At 40.3% G+C, this 19,425-nt stretch overlaps 1 protein-coding gene across 7 annotated transcripts in view; it reads left to right on the plus strand.

The window, feature by feature from the left end:
• The window catches only part of LOC104934384 (RNA-binding protein Musashi homolog 2), a 235,498-nt gene that overhangs the window by 210,203 nt on the left and 5,870 nt on the right, over positions 1-19,425 (plus strand). For 3 of the 7 annotated variants that reach the window (XM_019268784.2, XM_010750052.3, XM_019268791.2), the window contains exons 12-14: positions 9,522-9,701; positions 13,685-13,839; positions 18,168-18,238. In XM_019268784.2, coding sequence (XP_019124329.1) covers positions 9,522-9,701; positions 13,685-13,839; positions 18,168-18,209 — 377 coding nt within the window. In that variant the 3' untranslated portion in view covers positions 18,210-18,238. The remainder of the gene's footprint in view (positions 1-9,521; positions 9,702-13,684; positions 13,840-18,167; positions 18,239-19,425) is intronic. The other 4 variants (XM_010750036.3, XM_019268809.2, XM_010750044.3 and 1 more) reach the window with 2 other exon arrangements.

A 19,425-nucleotide genomic window follows, 5' to 3' on the forward strand; every position in this document is an offset into this window, starting at 1 on the left:
TTTATACTTAAGTCATTCATGTTTTCTTCTTTCCTGTCCTTTACTTTATCATGTGCTTTTCTATCTGGTATGATCTCATCATTTTAGAACCTGGGGCACAATGATTGTTTTCTATGTCATTGCTACACCAGTCAAAGCTTTTGCTACTGTTGCACTTACAATATCTGACTCAATATAAATGTTTCAAAATCGGATGATTAGTCAGTGCCTCTGTTTTAGCATGTAAGATGCCTGAGGACGTCAGCTTACAACACACAGACTCCATTAACGCGTAATTACAGTACACATCTTATTCACATCCAGACAGACGAATATCTGCCAAGAGATTTGTTCCAAAAACAAGATGCAAGTCTTAAACACAGCCTTGATTGACTCGTTGGCTCCATTTACACATCCTGCTTTTTCCACCCTTACAACTGTAGATCATTCAGTAGCTGTCAATAATAGCTCCCCTGACCGAACACACAGCCTCCAGGCTTTAGGGGAGAGTGTCTTGCCTAATCAGACCTACTATTACAAGCTTGTTGGCGGAAATCTGTTTTAATTGTAACTCAGATCCTGTCTGGTGAGTCACTGACAGATATAAACGGCTGTTTAATGCCATGTGCTGTGATACCTGAAGATGCACACGCTTGCACATGAGCACACAACAGACAGCTACAGCACAGGCGGCTGTAGTGTATGCATACTACCAACATCTGCACGCACATACAGACAAACAAATACACCCACCTGTCCTCATTTGCACTTAATTCAAATCAAGGGAACACTGGAAGCCAATCAGATGTTCTTTCTTTCACATCGGGCTATTTGATTTTGCATTTTCAAAACAAACAATTTGCCCAACAATTGCAATGAACATCACTAAGAAGCAGGAATGTTGATTTGGGGTTAGCAGCAGCCAGGAAGCAAGAGACGTGATGGCAACCATTATGTACAGTTTAATTCTGACAGCTGCAAATGGAAGGGAGACAAGCAAATGCCTATGAACATGGGGGTGAGGGGAGGGAGAGAGACGAAAGGGGAGGTAGAGTGGTAAACAGTGACATCATGGGCCTGTTTTAGAGTATTTAAACAGTCATGAGGCAGGAAAACATCGCTCAGTGCTTTTCTTCTAAATGGCAGAATCTGTCGTCAAATCAAGAATATTATCACAGCAAGAAAATCTGGAATATGAATGTGAACTCAGAAAATATCTGTAGGCTGTTGCCTAAATCAGCTGTTTCCTGTTACCACCTATTAACCGTTCTATTCTCTAAAGAAAAGCTTCACCAATGCATCTCGATGATATAACAAGTGCTTTGTTCTGTGGTTCGTGGCTTTCTGACAGAGTAAAAAAAAAAAAAAAGATTTATTGATGATTTTTGAAGTGTTTGAGATGACGCTAATAACTATATACTACATGGATTAATGCATTCAGTGGTCTCTTCTCTCTATACCGACACAGACAGAACACAGATTGGACACAGATTGTTTAGGTTTGACCTTCCTCTGTGTGTATCGCCTGGGGATGTTGCTGCATCTCCGTCCTATCTTCCGATTTAATTTGCAGCACACGCAGCCCAAAATCAACTCAGAAATACCAATTCTAGTGGGTCAATTTTTTTTTTTTTTTTTGCTAAATTCTCTATTTTTAGTGCAGACGAGGATCTTTGTTGCAAAAAAAAACCTTATGTGTGATGTAACTGTGGATTCTCTGTGCTTTGACTCCACCTACAGTTCCCATAGAGCACCACATATTATATATTTATAGTCTACTTTGACCCAACAGGAGGGAGTTGTAGGGTGTCGCCTAAATTGAACTACATTTATTATTTAGATTCATGTTTATTTCAAAGAAACCTTTTTGTGGGTACATATCGCCGTTGTGCCGGATGCGAGGCTTGTTTGTCAGCAGTGTCTTGACATTGAGGAAGACATTTTCCATCCCTGACGGAGGGCACTTTCACCCTACTCTCAAAGCTCAGCAGACAAAATGACAGCATGCTGACAGACCACTGCTGATGACAAGGTGTATTTTGGATTTCTTACTGTGGCCTGCCACTTGCAACAAACTATACCCTCGACGCAGCCGTAGTTGTGTACTATAACAAGTTAGTGAACTCGGCAACATGTTTCTAACTTTGCTAAGATGCTGTGCATCCTACATATATGTTTAAATTTTCCTCGGGAAGATATTGCTGCTTATTTTTACGTCTGCAAAAATTTGGCAGCTGCTTTTCTTCTCATCATACTTTTCTTGTTAGTTTCCTAACGGAAAAACAATGCCGGTTAAAGGTTTGAAAGCTTGTGACCATAGACAAGTTTCCCATTTTAAGGCAAGAAAAAGTACCAGCAGTTATCACAGCTGGAAAACAAAACACTGAGTTGCAGTTACTTCTAGGACAGGCAAGGCGGCATGTTTTATTTAGTAGAGGTTGAATCCAAGGTGGTGTCAGTCCATTTACTTTTTTGAAGAGGTGTGTTTGAAGATGGTGAGGTATTTTGCTGCCCTGATCCCCTACATGGTGCATGCTGCACCACTAAAGAGCGAGAACAAGGACTAGTGTTGTGTTTATGAGGACGTTCGAGAGACTGGGGCTCCAGGCAAGAAGTAGATCAGAGAGATCTGGCTCCTGCACAGTTTACCATGGCCTGGAGGTAGAGAGGTGCTGGCCCATACTGGGCTTTGTAAGTCTGTTCCACAGGTTTGAACCTGATTTTAGATACTACAGGGTGCCACTGGAGGATGTGAAGGGCAGCAGCGTTATATCATGGAGGGGCTGAACATCTGCATAGTAAAGCAGCAAGGAGGAAATTGCTAATTTGGAGATGACTAATGCATACACCAGCACCTGGGCTGCATTTTGGAGAAGTATAATCCACCTCTGCCGTTGATATGAAGGATGAACCTGCATAAATGAGCCACAGTTGCCACTCTAACTGATATTGACAGGTAGTTTATACATGATCTGAATGCAAATATTAGACATTTATATCAACAACAACGTGGTTATTGATATGCATACTGAAAAATCATTCTGAAGAGCAGCTAACAAAACAGACCGAGGCGTTCTTTAGAAGGAGGCGAGTTATCATTCAGTTTTCTTCATTTTAAAGGTGACTTATCTGAAGTCTCATGTGTTATGGCATTGTCAGATTCAAACAGAGAAAAATGCAAGTGATGCAGATGGTTCTGACAGTCCAGGGAACTTCATAGGTCCCAGTCTACTCTGGTTGAGTGTTTTCCTGAGTCCCTCTGAGCTTTCTGGGAAGCTCAAATGTCAGTCTCAGATCTCGGCTCTACCTGCAGTGTACACAAAGCCCCTTTCAACTGCTTTTAGAGGTCTGGGTACTTGCTATGTACAGTATGTCTGACTTGACTCAGGTGTTCAAAACTGAAATAGAATTGGCTGTAGCCAGTGTTGGGCAGAAATTGGATCACAGTTTAAATGACAGAGGTGTCCCTGCCAGTTTAACTGGGACTCGGGATGTTCGGCACATTTTTTAAAACCCATTCTTCTCCTCGGTTGGTTGTTGCTCCTTTTTTTTATCTTTTCTCTCCTTTGTTCATCTCACTTCTTCTCCCACCTCTTGTTTCTTCCTCTTCTTTCAATGAAAAGAATGAAACCTGTGTGACAGACATTTCCAAATTAAGATCATTATCAATTTCCTCCCAACAAGCTCTGTGATCTTCGGCAGTGCCCGAGAGGAGACCAGGATTGGCTGCGTGCACTGGTCTTAATCAATCTGGCTCTTGGTGAGCTCGGGTCCATTTGTCCCAGATGCTAATCTGCAGAGCTCAGCTCTGAGGCCAGAGGCGCTTTACATGTATTTGGTGCAAAATAACATGAGCAGGCATGCCAAGCCCATCCTGCTTGGATTTTTGTTCAAGGCCCAGGGAAAGATGTGACACATCAGGGAGGGCAAAGTGTCCCTTAGCGCCTCCGCCACGAAGCGGTGGCTCTCACAGCTGTGGGTAGCAGATGCTCTGAGGTTACAGGCACAGGCCTTCAGGGACATCACCACTCTGCCCTCCAGGGGCTGAATACGCAACACATTCTCACAAGAAAACTTACTGAAGGCTTAATGGGAGTGAAGTATTTTGTCATCAATTTTGGCCTGCAAATTTTATTATGAAATACGATTAACAGTGCAGGATTTTCTGTTTAATTTGTGTTACACATTTACACATTTATTTTTACGAGACTTTCCTTTCACTTATTTGTAATTGCATATAGATTGCAAAGTAAATTCCCTGCATTTTTCAATACACAATATGTACAGTTTTGTAAGATTGGTGATCTATTAACATATATATCTGAGTGCTGTAAAACACAATTCCTCATCCAGTTAATTCATATTTCCTTCATGTGTCTGAATGGTCATTAGATGTAGCCTGTATCACTCTCAGATTTCAGTCATAGTGAGTCCTAGATTTCTTCAGACCACACGAACCTGACCAGACATGTTTGAAAAATTGTGTTCAGCCAAAAGGCCAGGGCTGTCAGCTCTGAGCCTGCTCGCGATAGGATAATCTGTGCCGACTGTAGATAACTGAATGCCCTTTCTCAGTCCCAACCAGGCCGGATCCCACACAGGTTAGAATCTGCATTAAAATCAAATTAGGGTGTATTGATCTGCTACGCTGTTGCACATTGTTTTACCCGTAATTCAGTGTTCATGTTTCCTCTTCCTCTGTAAGTTTCCCCAGCAGTGGTAGGTGGTAAATGTAAATAAATAGCTCTGAGAGTTGAGTTTGTCCATTGCTGGAAAGAACAGCGAGGCAAGGGAAAAGCAGGCATAAAATGAAAAGTTAAGAAAAAAAAAAAACAGAGGCCTGAGTATGGGTGAGTAAATGCAAGAAGAAATCATCTGTTAAAATTAATTAGCCAAGCTTCTCTGAACACAAAATGACAAGACATTAAATATGTATTATTTATGAAATGTCTGTGCTCTCTGAAAAGGGTGTCTAGTGCTGTTAATTACTCAGCCATTCATTCAGAAAAGATTATTTCAAATGGAAAGTGAAAGCAAGGCTAGACAGCAAAAGAGCTGTTAGTTTCTTTCACGCTATTTTTAAATGACATTGGTGAAAATGGAAAAGCTAATTATGGTAGCTCTAAAATTCAAAGCTAATTTGAGAAGCAGCATGTCAGGTTTATTGACGTCTTCTGTAGAGTGATGTGGTTTGATGGCCACCAAGGAATCTAACTGGCGCCGCGAGGGAAAAGGGAGGAGTGACTGCATGAAAAATTATTCCTTGCAGAAATGAAAATAACTTTTGGGAATAGATATTCCCCAATTCCCATTATTCCCTATTTGTTGTAGAAATAACAGCATATTTATGTATATTCAAAGAGTCGACCTTTATACACAGGTTTTCTGGATTAGAAGACGTGCTAATACATTCAAAGTTTTTTAGAGTTTCTAATTATGCTAGTGAGGCTTGTGTTTCGTGAACATTTGGATCATAGGTTGTGCCTTTCAACATGTGTTTGTCTCAGTTAATATGTTGCGTTTCTTTGGGATTTGAAATAATCACAAACTCGGTGCACGACACTGGCGAACTTTATGAAAATATTTTTCACATTTGCCAAGTCCCAGCAGGCCGGAGAGCATGTCGCTATATTTTATCATCACCGTGATTAGTTTTATTTTCCAACTAGTGAGAAAAAGAGCAGCAGTACTTTCAAGGTTTGTGATTCCTCCTTAAAGGCAGTCACCTGGCAAAGTGGGAACGAGAGCAGGGCATTTATCCACTTAAAGAGAGCCACCCCGATGATGTCAGTAACAGATGACTGCAAGACACTCCCATCTCCGTCGCCTCGCAGCCAGCTTTGGTCACTGAGGGCAGAAGGGAAAGAGGGTGGGGGTAGGGGACATAATTACCAGTATAAATGAAGCCCTGCGAACGATTCGCACTGCTGGGTCCCCTGATCTAGTCTCCAAGGCAACCTCAGCACGCTCATTTGTTTTGTAGATGAGTAATTACATCCAATTAGTGGCCAGTGGAAAAAAAAGGAGTCCAAGAAAGGCCCATTGTTCTGGATAGATTGTGTGAATATTAATAGTGGGAAGGTCTGAGGCACAGTGATATGATCGGTGATACTAATGCAGCTGTGGGCACACTCTGCCCAGTCTCATCCTGCGTAACTGATCAGATAGCCACTGATGAAAATATATGGCTTTGAGAATGTGTGCCCGTATGTTTGTGCATGAGTGTCTGAGTCGTAATCTTGTCCAGCTGCCTCTATCCGGCAAACAAAGCCAGTTTTACCTGAGACCGCCACACCTGCAGACAATGGAGCGCACGGTCAAACTGGGAACCAAATTCGGCCCTGGCAGTTTTCGTGTGGACTGGCTCGGTCCAGTTCATTCCGGTCATTTTTAATGCCGGGCAGGAGGGAGAATGACCGCTGATCCTCCTCATCCGCCAACAGTAGCTCCGGTGGTACAGCTAGCGGGATTTTTATGTGGCACACTGGCATCAGTAATATATATTTTTTAATAAAACATTTAGCAGCCTCAAGATTTTCCTGATTTTCTTTTTTTTCCCACTACACCTTTTTGCTTTTCCAGGCCTTCATCCATTAATTTGTTTTTTGATTTTATTCAATTATTTCCCGCTTGCCCTCTGACATTACGTGGATAGGAAGATCCACTTGAAGGGGTGTGGATCCTGCACTTGCACCTGCCTTACAGTACAAGCTTGGCTGTTCCACCCTTAAGTGGGCCATGAAAGGCCAAATTATGTTTTCCCATATAGCTGGTGGTGGCCTTGTGGCCTATCGGGCATTTGCCAGAATCTCCAGTCGGAGCCGGCATGGCATGCAGAGTCTGTGCAGCGTAATATACAATCTAGGTAGATCTCTTGAATTCACTCACTCTACAGTGTATGCAGTACAGCCTTTTTACTGTATGTCACAAATCACTAACACCCAGCACTAGCCAATAGTTGACATTTTTAAAGGGTAAATTTCATAAGCTTGGTGTTCATTGTGCCTGGGAATTGGTGATTGGTTTGAATGACACTTGATGAGATGTTAACTTCTCGTAAAAATGTGACTTGTGGCAGATATAAAACTGAACTTTGCCGCAGAAGTGACAGACTATTTTCTGTCTGCATCTTCCAGCCATCTGCAGCTCCATGTACTTCCCGTTCATAGTAGAATCACAAGTAATGTTGCCTTCCTCTCTTTTTGTAAATATTGTTGGTGACGCAGTTTTATAGTTTGAATGAAACCTCATCAGAACTGTCAATAGACTAAACTGATCAAGTTTAGTTCAAGTACACACGTCCCAGCCGGTCAATAGATCTGCACAATGTGAGCGTAAAAAAAAGGGACTCAAAGGGTCAGAGTGTAGGGTTTAGTGGAACGTAGCGGTGTAGTTGATGATGCAACCCTGTCGCCTCACTCTCTCCTTCCTAGCGTGAAAGGTGGTGGAAAATTAAATATCTTTAGAGTCAGTGTAATTTGTTTGTTCTGTAGAAACATGGCAGTTCAACATGGCATACTCGCTGCGTCTGTAGATGTAAAAGTCTCATTCTAAGGTAACAAAAACATAAAAATCCTTATTTTCAAATGATTATACACTAATGAAAACATGGTTATGAATACTATTTTACATTTCTGCTGTATTCTGTATATAAAGCCCCCCTAAATCTGACACACAGCATTAACACAACGTACAACATTAAAGAAAACACAGTGTCATCCCAGCTGAGTGTGTATTCAGTTACTTAAAACTAGAAGTTTTTCTCAAATTAAAATATTTTATCTGTCCAACTTTGAAGCGAAATCTACTTCAATAAACTGCTGCTAACAATATTTGGTTTTTAATACCATATTTGAATGTGGGCTTAGTCTGGATAATAATGATAACAATTATCTTTCACCAATCTGCATCTCCTTTCATGAGTAAAAGAAATGCTTTGTATCATGTTTGCATGTAATCTAATCCTTTCAAAGATGCTGCAACTTCACTTTTCCCAAGATGACACCACATGCATCTGATATGTAATCACATTTTTGCATTATATCACTAATGAAGTATAGTATAACTATGATAAAAACTGAAAGTAATGCTTCTTTGGTTTCTGCACTGTTCTAAATGGGTGACACACTAGAATAGCTGCTTTATGAATTCCCTATAACATGGTTTGTGCTATTGTCAAATGTTTTTCCCCCCCATTATAATTATTCCATTGATCCAGTATTCCTCATTAGCAAGGCTAATCAATTTTCGGTGACATTTGTCTAAGTGAAGTAAATGGAATGATTGGTTCTTGAGCTTTGTTCAATGTGTCAGGCATTATGTGACGTACGTGGGAAGCCTGCCGTATTTGGATCCTATAATTTGATGAGTGGGCAGACAGCCCACAAGTGGTGAGATCAGAGTGCTAAAAAGCATTGGCGGGGAGAAACATGGCTGGTGCTTACATTCCATTTGGCAGAAGTGGACTGTCTCACTCTGAATGGGTAGAGGTGAAGTGGCTTTGAATGACTATTCGCTCCAGGATGCAAATAAAAAAAACACAAAACAAAAAAAAAAACACACAGCAGGGGGAAACCCAGCATGAAAAAGCCGGTGTCACCAATCTCCGTCCCTCCTGAGTAGATTAACTCTGTTATCAAAGAGGTGTGAGAAGAAGCAGTTTCTTTTAATTGGACTCTTTATATGAGCAGCTTGTCTCAGATTAAGAGGACAAGCAATAAATGTCAGCACGACTTATTGCTGAAAGACATTTTGTTGATAATCTACCATCTGTGTCAAAGAGAGAATCATTGGAAGAGGCCAATCTGAGACGTGCTTAGAGTACTTAGTGCACTTCAGAACGCCTATCATCAATAAACACAAATGTCTCTGTATCTCATTCACATAAAAACCTTATCATCTGTTGCTATTGGTCAAATAAGAGGCTTTAAATGAATTATTGATTGGTGCGCTTTCTGTTTCTTTTCATTTGAATGACAAAAGCTTCCTTCAGGTATGTCGGCGAAGAGTCGTCGGTATGAAATGAGAAATGTACTGACCTGTGTTTTAATGATTCTTCAGTTTTATCTCATCTTTAATGGTTGCAAGAAAACATGGAGGGCACAGGTCACTTATGCAAAAGACATACATATCAAAAGCTGTGGCCTTACTGTGTATTTTTGTATTCACTGTTATTGGTCCATTTGAATCAAATCAAGGCATTAATTGAGGAGTTCTTAATTGTGTTCTTTCAGGGAGAGATAGTATGTATCCATAATTGTACAGCTAATGTGTAAGATACAGCTGAGTGTATCAAACACGGACCATATGCTACGGGGGCCTGGCCACATGGCAGGAGCTGCTGGGGAGGGAGGGCAGGGAGGGCCAATTAAAGCAGACAAAACGCAAGGATGTAACCTAAAAAATAAATAAATAAATGGTGTAACATAACACCAAGCTATGCTCAACAATCTGGACATTGACTTTGACAATGAAAAAAGTTGATTTCCACAATGATGGAGTCCCCTCCCCTCCCCCTCCCCACCCTATACTGTATCTCCCAGGCCTCCCCGATTATGGGTTTTACTCTGCGCCCAGTGACCAGAGGGGGGGGCCCTGCTCCTTTGCTGACTATGGCTCCCTGGGGCCCCAAGCGGCTCAGATGCTGCACAGTGAGCATGCCACCTCCGCCTGCAACTCCCCCCTCCAGCACCTACACAGCCCGGATCAATTTAAGAACCCAGGTTTGTATATGCGCATCTATCTCATCCACGTTTTTTGAGAGTTTTTCAGTTTGATTCATGACATTATTCCATGCAGATGATCTAATCTTTTTATTTATTTATTTTACATTTTTTTCTTGCTTTTGTTAAGGAAAGAAAAAAAAAAACCCTCCCCTTCAAAAAAAAAAAATATATATATAAAAAACAACCCCCCGTCTTGCTGACAAAATAGCATTGCATGTTCTTCCTCCTTTTTTCAATATTTAATGTAGATTTTCTGTTTCTTTGTGAAGTTATGTTTTCCAGCCCCTGCTTGCACATAAGGGGCCAACACATACAGAATGTAATCCTTCATTTGCATGTGACTACTGATGATGTCGGAGAGTACACTTGGCCTCTCTTTAACAGAGCTCAAGTCTGTGTGAATTTTGAACAGCAAAAGGAATGAGTTAAGTGTGGGAGTGAGTGTCATTTTTTTTTTTTCCTAATTTAGCCGAGGCCTTTAAGCATTTTAAGTGTTAAGAATGATTGCTCGTCTTATTAGTGTGTGAAACTTGGAAATCAGTAGAAATACTGTGCGACGTTAGACACTTAAAAGACAACATTTTTGCATAATACAGCCATTACGCTACACCACAAGCACATTTTCATCTTGTGTGCTTTTTCTTGATGTTCTCTCAGCTATCTTATGTAATCATAGCTTTCAAAAACCAGGGATGAGAGTCCACCGACAAGTAAAATATACAACACATTGGCATTTCAATACCTGCATTCAGATGATTGTAAATTCATGCTATTTCTTTGAGAGTCTTCGGGAATTAACAACCTTTTTTTGGATCCTGCAGTATTTATAAGTTTATCTTTTTTTTTTTTATAAGCTCATGTTTGCACTGACATGACGTACCACCAATGTTTTTTCCCATCTAAAGTAGTTAATAAAGCAGGTCTAGTTTAGCAGACTGCCTTCAGTGCCAGTGACAGTGTTGACCTACACACAGCGGTTGGGTTCCACGTCCTCTGGAGACCTACGCACCCTCCCTTCCCGCTGGGTTTGAATCCCGATATAGCCTTGTGCCTTTACTAATGTGTCTCCAACCTTCTATAATAATAATAATAATAATAATAATAATAATAATAGCAGCAAAAACTATTTCAAACAAAACGGGCTGTCTTCTCACTCTTTCGGACCAATAAAGTAAGTGTGGAGCCAACTCTCCCTCTAATGGTTACAGTGTTGGCCAGCTGCCCCAGGCAGATGTTGGCATTTCCCGCAGACTGTCTGGACGAACTTTAGCAAAAAGAGCACAGACAGGTTGCATAGAAACAACTACGCAGATGTGATGTCAGTTTCATGTCGGCCTGCTGTTTTTAGTATCTTTACAGACACAGTTCATCATACTCCTTATTGCCTAATATGCTTTACCTCTACTTTATTGTCTCTGTCCATTGTGAGGCCTGGTTGTAGCATGTTAATTTAGTGGACGTTATAGTCAACGTAAGAGTAGAAAGGTTGACATCACCTCAGTTGTTTCTAACAGCAGCTAGTGTAAGTCTCTCTGTTGGACTGTTGATGTGTGGTTGTTTTTTTTGTTGTTGTTGTTTTGAGTTTTTGCTCGGTTGGTGCAGCACAGATTTTTCTCACCTGAGAGGACACGTTCAAATCCTGAGTGAGTCAACATAGCTCGATTACATCGTAACACAATTTATGTGCTTGTTGTCTGTGAAATAGACTTTATATTTGTAGCCAACCTTGAGCCTAATTATATGAAAATCACATTATAGTAAATAGAATCACAATGGCACTGTTTATTTGGATGCTTGTCTTAAGTAGATAAGAGCAGAAATGTTTTTCAGGAGGTATAATTGATTTCTGTGTATATTAGGCGCCTTACGATGATGATTACCCATATTTCATTTATGCTGTCAGTCACTGTTCAGATTATATGGCGAGCAGCCCTGCTCCTCACACAGTGCTCAGTCCACAGATGAAGACAGTGGCACACATTTGTAGCCTGAAAGGGAGAATAGAATAGTTTCCATATGCAGTTTGATGGCAAGTCTCATTGATAAATGCTTTTCTTGTGCACAGTTCATAAATCTGCACTTTAGTACTACATTTAAGTGAGTTAAAGTGAGGCAAACATAAGTTGGATGGCAGACACAGGAAATATAGCACACATTGTTCTCTATAGAGTTACACATTAGTCACTCGTAGCATGAAATGATTTTCCTCTCTAGTTTTTTTTTGTCCTTTCAGTCAAATATGTCTGTGCCACAAGTACAAGAGAGACTTGGCGCTATCATTCCTCAATCGAAATGAAGAGTAACACGCAAGTCTGTGTTCTTACTGGACCTAATTCAGAACAACAATCTGACCCACATCATGCTTGGGATTGTTTTGCTCCCAAAGCTAAAGGCAGAATCAGTGCAGCCCCCTACATTTAAATGCTGCTCCACAGGGAAAGGCGGTAGCCAAACTCTAATAAAAATCACCAGTCATAGGAAATGAGGATTGCCATTTCAACTGAAAAAATCCTTAATTATATAAAATGCCAGCCTACTGGGGGCTGTGCAGGCAAGATAAGAGCACTAGCTGCTCACTGTTTAAAGTCCTTACAGTTAAACAGCAGTGTCAACTCACTAGATGTGTGTTTAGTGAGATGGCTTCATTTTTTTTTTTTTTCCGAGAGTGCTATACACAGATATCTAGAGTATGTACTCAGGTGCTTCTAATGGACCTAACATGTCTAATATAGCTTTGAGAGTGACAAGTGGTGACAATGATACAGTTTGTATACTGTGTGCGTGTCTGCAGCAACGCGTCGGATGTATCGCAGTTACACTCGATATTTCTTTAACATGGATTACAAAGGCTTCCTCTCAGGTGTCATAGGGTTTGTGAGCTCATATATACACAAGATGGAGCATTTTCTCCGCTCGGGAAGATTTTTCTTTTTAATGCAGTTGTGCTTTTTTTTTTTTTTTTTTTTTTTCACAGTCTGTCTTTGAATAAGGGTGAGACAGAGGGTTATGTGAGGCTGACAGCAGAGGAGATTGCTGTTAAGAGATCACTGCATATTTCTTTCTCCTCAACTGTTTTTTTTTTTTTGTCGTGTATTGCCAGTGTTATTGGCCTTTAGCAGGCATCTGGATTTTCAAAAGACATTTTATTAGTCTGAGTCGCTCTTACTCACAGGGTAAAGGTGGTAAGTCATGTACAGTATTTCTTTTTTATCCCCCCCCTGAGTTTGGACCTGCACATGAACTCGGGTCAAGCTTTTATATTTCCCCTTTATGCCTCCTTCTCTAGTCTCACATATACCTATTTTGTTTTATGCCTGAAGTTACTCCAGAAGAAGGAAAAAGCTGCGACACACAGCCGAAAGTATCGACAACATTTTAAGTTGGTTCTTGCCGGCATCTCTGAATCATCAGGTCATATATAGGAGAGCGTAAAGTATCTCAAATGTCTGGGTGCAAACTGCTCAAGTGAACTCTATAATAATCCTGTGTTGCTCTTCTTATTCAACAGCCGATGTTGTTTTACAAGTACTCCTTCACATTATGCATGGCAACATTTACACTGCAACCTTACTAGTTTATTAGCATGGTGGAAGTATTTCTAGAAATGTGCTTGTTTTGTGTTGTGCATGATTATACAAAGTGAATGTTACTCCTATGCATAATACACACAGCATGTAGACTATATTTAGAATATCATACTGGATTCACTCTTCATTTTGGTCTTTTCAATCTAAATCCTGCAACATTTTGTCAGTTAATATCAAATGAAATTGAACATGTAGTTTTTTAATAAGCTGTAAGCATCCGTAACCTGTAATACGACCTATAAGCAAGTCCTTCGAGACAAACGTATGAATCCAGTAATGTGTTCTTTTGATTCAAACGTGTCCCCCTTTGAGTAAGTAATAGCAAGTAAGAGTGGACCTGATCATTGTTGGGTGTTTCTGAGCTGCTCTGCTCCCCGCTGTGTTTGTATGCAGGCACCAACCCGTCAAGGCCCGGAGGTTTCCCTGGTGCTAACAGTCCAGGGCCTGTGGCTGACCTGTACGGACCCAGCAGCCAGGATTCGGCTGTGGGCAACTACATCAGTGCTGCTAGCCCTCAGCCTGGCTCTGGGTTTGGCCCCAGCATCACAGTGAGTACTCAAAATGTAGACTCTGTGTCATGTCTGACCGCACTCTGAGCTCAGTTGCCTCTTTTGCGTCATAATAGCACCGCTAAAATTAGACACTAAGCCAGTGCACAGCGCCTGTGATTGTGATGTTCTGTACAGCAATTCAGAGAGAGCGGAGCTTACTAATTAAAGGACATTATAGTCATCCACTGAAATGAATCAAAAGAACCGCCCCCTGGTTCTAGATCAGTACAAAGTGTTAGAGTTGGATCATTTCTCTGCAGAGGTCTCTACTTTTACCGAGGTCAGAGGTCCCATAAGCATTTTGTACATCAGGGTCTTACCTCTGAAAGTTATCTGTGTCAAATGCAAATGTTTATTCCCCTTAGCTGTTGCACAAATCACCTCACTTCAGACTCTGTGTCACCTTCCCAGAACAAATTTCCTTTATTTTTAGAAACCCATCTGTCCCAGAGCTTGAGTTTGCTCCGTCACTAGGACAATGCTTCCAAGCAGGTTTTGCCTCTCCCAATGTCCTTGTCCAGGTGTTGTTGCTGAGCCAGGTGCTGTGGCACTTTTTCCCTCTTGCTGATCAGTTAGCTGCCAGTTGCCATGTCAACTCATAAGTGTAAGATTAGCAGGGCTAGTAGAGGTGACGGTAACAAAGAGGGGTTCTCAGTCTGTCTATGTTTACTGCCTGGCAATGTGCTCAGACGTCTGTCTCGGGCTGTGTGTCAGTTTAGGTGACGAGCAGCAACCTGTTCGTAATCCTGCCTCTTGCTTTGACTGTGATCAAAAAAGAAGCTGCTACGAAAATGCCTCAAACACAGTGTTCTTGACAATGAAGACAAAGACGGGCAAGATAGCGGTGCTACATAAAAATTGGGCAATAAAATTTACAAAATAGGCTCTTCTTATTGTAACCCCAAGTCTTGGAGAGATCATCTTAAAGCCAGTAAAAGGACTAACTTCAACCATGAAATATAAAGTATATTACCTTGTTTAGCATTAAAAAGTCAGGAATAGTGCATGAACCAGACATTCAAATGTTTAGGACGTTATTGTCAACAAAGGGCCAGAGTTCAAACTCCCTAAAAGACATCTGAAACAGCTATTTGTTTACTTAGCATGTGTGTGTGTTATTCATACCTTGGACCTCACTGAATAATTAATCTCAAAATGTTGAATTTTATGGCCCCTAGCAAGGTGCAACAGGGCTGAGACTCACTGCCAGGCTTGTTGGGGCATGTTTGTACTGTTTGTACATGACTGAACTGAGTGACACAGTATAGGTTATGAAAATAACACCTGCTTTCTGAAAGAAGCTAATTAATGCACGGCTTAACTGAGGTGGAATAACAACAAGCCCATTAGTACTGCAAGCGAACACCGAAAGACTACAGGGTGAAGACATTCTTTTCAAACTTTATAGTCCACATCATTAATTTGAATATAATACAAGAAGCAGAAAGTGCAGGGAAGATTCATTCGGGGTGTTTGTGGTATTCTTGTTTTGTTAAATTGAGTTTAAGGCATGTTTATCATTCCGTATGGTCATGGTACAATACTTTGTGTATCTCTCTCCTGGAAATTTATCACTTTGTGCAGTAAACTGAATCATTAGGACTAAGTGTAACGGCTTAGCATGAATGAAGTTAATGTGGGACTTGTACAGGCAGTAATGTTGTCAGTATGGGGTAGTGTCACTGCGAGCAAATGTGCAAATAGCTCATTTTAATGTTAGTAAGTATGTGTAATTGATTTATGATATCCAAACAAAAACGGAGCTTAACAGAAAAAAATGCATCTTATTGGCTTTTTGCTTCCTAAGCAAAGCCTCTCTTATTAATTGTTTTAGGTCCACTGGCTATCTGCCATAATCTGTTGGTCTCAGTGTAGGAAGCAAAATATTTGTTATGAAAGACCAGGCTGGCTCGTTTTCAAAGCAGATTTACCAACAGATAGTTTACAGATGGAAATGAGGCGATTTGTTTCCATTATTTTCTATTTGTTGCAACACTTTGTAACTAACAGTTTAGTGCGTTAGAGTTAGAGAATATAAAAAAAAACAAGTCTTTCAATGCAACAAATGCTATAAATCCTGACCTGAATAGAAACGTTTCATCACATTCACCTTAAAAACGTTTTATTGGGGCTAATTTATAAAGCAGATCAGTGAAGGATATACTGTATTTTACCCGTATAATCCAGGCAAGGTGTTTTGATTCCCTTACAGAATATAAAATTGCGCTTGCGATGCCGCGCACTAAATCACCACTTCAGAATTACCCGGTGAATCAAACCGAGTGCAATAAAGCAGAGAGGTGATGCAGCAGCCCTGTGACTTTCTGCTCTCGGCGAGATGATCTCTCTATTCAGAACATTAAAATAGGAAATGATTCAGAACTAAAATGTCTTTTATATTTCTTTTTTTTTCGGCGTGGATGCTGTTGGAACTAAACGTACGTAAGATCATCATGTGTCACAACCTCGTGGATGACTTCAGAGTCACTGATTTGTCCCTTCGGTCTTAACGCTCCAGTGATTTTATTAATCCCTTTAGCCAATATCAAAACAGCCACTGTGAAGAAGCAGTAATGAACTTAACTATTTTTTTTTCTTTAATGCAAGACAATTAGAGTGCAATTAGCTGATTGAAGTGATAAAGACAGATAATCGCTGTTGAAAGTGCTTCTCTTTTCACTGTTGTGTGTGAATTCAAGGATTTCTTCAAGACCTGTCAGCAGCAATATTCACAGTATCCTGATAACTGAGCTACATAATAAAAACCATTCAGTATCAAAAACACGCTGATCCTACTGAGGGGTGTTTATGATCCTATTCTCTGCATGCTTTCAGATAAAATTGTTTGTGTATGTCGGCATGAGCAGGGATTGTTTGCGCGTGTGCGTGGTTATTATCTCCCTCACGTGTTATTGTAACCTGCGAACTACAGACTGGTGAAAAATGAATGGAAAAACCAACATTGTATCCTAGTAAGGCCACAAAGACAGCTTCAGTGCATCTTGGCACTGATTCTACAAGTCTCTGAGCTCTACTGGAGGGATGAACACCATTCTTTCCAAAAGACATATCCACATTTGGTGTTTTGATAATACTGGTGAACAGTGCTGTCGGTCCAAATTCTCCCATAGCTGTTCAGTTGGGTTGAGATCTGTTGACTATAAAGATTATAGGACATGATTTAAACCATGTTCATACCCCTCAAACCATTCAGTGACCTATGGATGGGGGACCATTCCCATCAGGATCAAGATGTTTGAGATGTTTCATCATAGGATTAACGGTGATCATTCAAAACAACATTGTATTTATTCACTTCAGTCCAGTTTTAATCATACAGAAGTTATCTGATGACACTTTTCCACATAGAGCAGGTGCTCTTTATATTATTATTTACCCAAGAGACCCAAGAATTCCCACCATAAGCAAGCGCTTGGTGACAGTGACAAGGAAAAACTTCCTTTTAACACACAAAAAACCTTGAGCTGATTAGTTGACGGTCATCTGCCGAGGGACGGACGGACGGACGGACAGATGGATAGATGGATGGTTGGTTGGTTGGTTGGTTGGTTGGTTGGTTGGTTGGTTGGTTGGTGTAACAGAGCCTCCTCTCGTTCAGCATTCAGGCCTGTACCATTATCTTGGCGGACACCACACATGTACTTGTCCACTCGTGGAGAATATGGTGACCAGATCACTTTTCTCCACATATCTGTAGAGAAGTACTGATGGCTTTTACACCACTAGACTAATGTGCATTCATCTTTGTAATGAATGATTCATGCACTACAGCCCGACTATAATATCCTCCCTATGTGATGTGTGTCAACGGACTGATCATTCAGTGTGCACTTTAAACCACAATTCCTGACCCTGTTTAGTCTTTCCCATACATCTAAATGCAGATATCACTTTTTTCTACATGCTACAGAGCATGATTGGTTTGGCTAATTGTTGAACTATACGATGCAGTGGACCTGTGTGGATGCATCTCATTTGTCACTTCAGGTTTTTCCTTTAATTTGTCACCCGTCTGTATGTTGATGTAGAAAATAAAATGTTTGAAGTTATTGTATCTTGAATTATTTAACACAGTATGAGATCATTCACTTTACATAGTATATCTAACTCTTTTTAACATGATTTCTCTCTCACGAGACAACCAGCCTGTGATATAATACATGTGTCCTGCTCTGCTACTGAACATGATCAAACTGAATCAAAAAAGTTCACAACCATGCCATCTGGAAAGAAAGTTGATATGATACTCACTTTTTCTCTCCTTGAAATGCATACTGACAAAAGCACTAACTGTACACTTTTAGGGCCCGTTGATTGCGACAGCTTTTACAAATGGATACCATTGAACAGGTGGCCGGTTGCCATCTCATCAGAGGTATTGCATTTTATTTACTGTGCTATTTCTATCAGTCTTCTCTCTCTCTCTCTCTCTCTCTCTCTCTCTGATATATGTTCATCACATTATTTCGTTTGTTTTTGATTCACCTCCCTCGAAATGACAGAGCTGGTAGTAAAGTGTGAGTGTGACGACGGGTTCATGTGTTCACAAATTCGGCGAGGTGATCCTTCCGTGTGACGTCTTGAACAAAAAAAGATCGAACAAATTCGACGATAATCAGTCTGTAGGGATGTCACACACACACAGATACTACCAGTTTTGAATTCTTTCTTCTATCTGATTAACATTTTGAAATGTTTCCACAGTCTTCCACATATTTTAGAGTATGCCACTTAATAGTTTATGTTTTTGATTATAAAGGACAGATCTCTCATCACACTTCTTTGCCGCTGTGACTAGAAGAAATCTTAAATCCAAATCTTTTTAACAAATCGAAGAATCTTTAAAAAATGCCCAAACAGCCTACGAGGAACCAAATATTTCAGTTTCATCATGTTTATTCTGTCATCTCTATCGCTAACATTGTCCCTCATATGTACAGTATAAGAAGTATCTAAATGCCTTGAGCTTCTCGCCTGCTTCCAGCTACTTTCTGTTTTGTAGATATGTTGTGTGATGTGTGTTGAATTCATTTGTGCACAAACTGCTTTTTTTAATGGGTTATTAGCAGCTAAGAAATCGATACTCACCAGTAGCGGCACATGCATGAACATGATTGCAAAGTTATTAAGTATAGATTTTTTATTTTTTTAAAGGTCCAGTGCAGAGGATTTAGTGGCATCTAGCAGTGTACCTGCTGATTGCAACTCCCTTGTTTCACCCTTTACTAAAGGGTTTAAAAGACAGATATAAAATTAGATATAGATATAGATATTAGATATAAAAGGCAAATTTTAAGGTAACAGTTACTATTTTCAGGCGATTATACAAAATTAAATTATAGTTATTCATATTATGTTACATTTCTGTCATATTCTGTAAACAGAGCCCCTAAATCTGACACACTTGACCTTAAAAATGTGTTTAAAAAATCATTGTTGTCACTTTTATTTAATGCGATTGTGCCTCCATAAATGGTCCAACGTATTTTATTTGTTAAATCACAGTAATGTCTACAGATATCTGTCATTAAATGTCACTTTGAGTGCAGTATTCTTACGGTT

This window comes from Larimichthys crocea, chromosome XXII (genome assembly GCF_000972845.2).
Source record: "Larimichthys crocea isolate SSNF chromosome XXII, L_crocea_2.0, whole genome shotgun sequence".
In the NCBI taxonomy this organism is placed as follows: Eukaryota; Metazoa; Chordata; class Actinopteri; family Sciaenidae; genus Larimichthys; species Larimichthys crocea.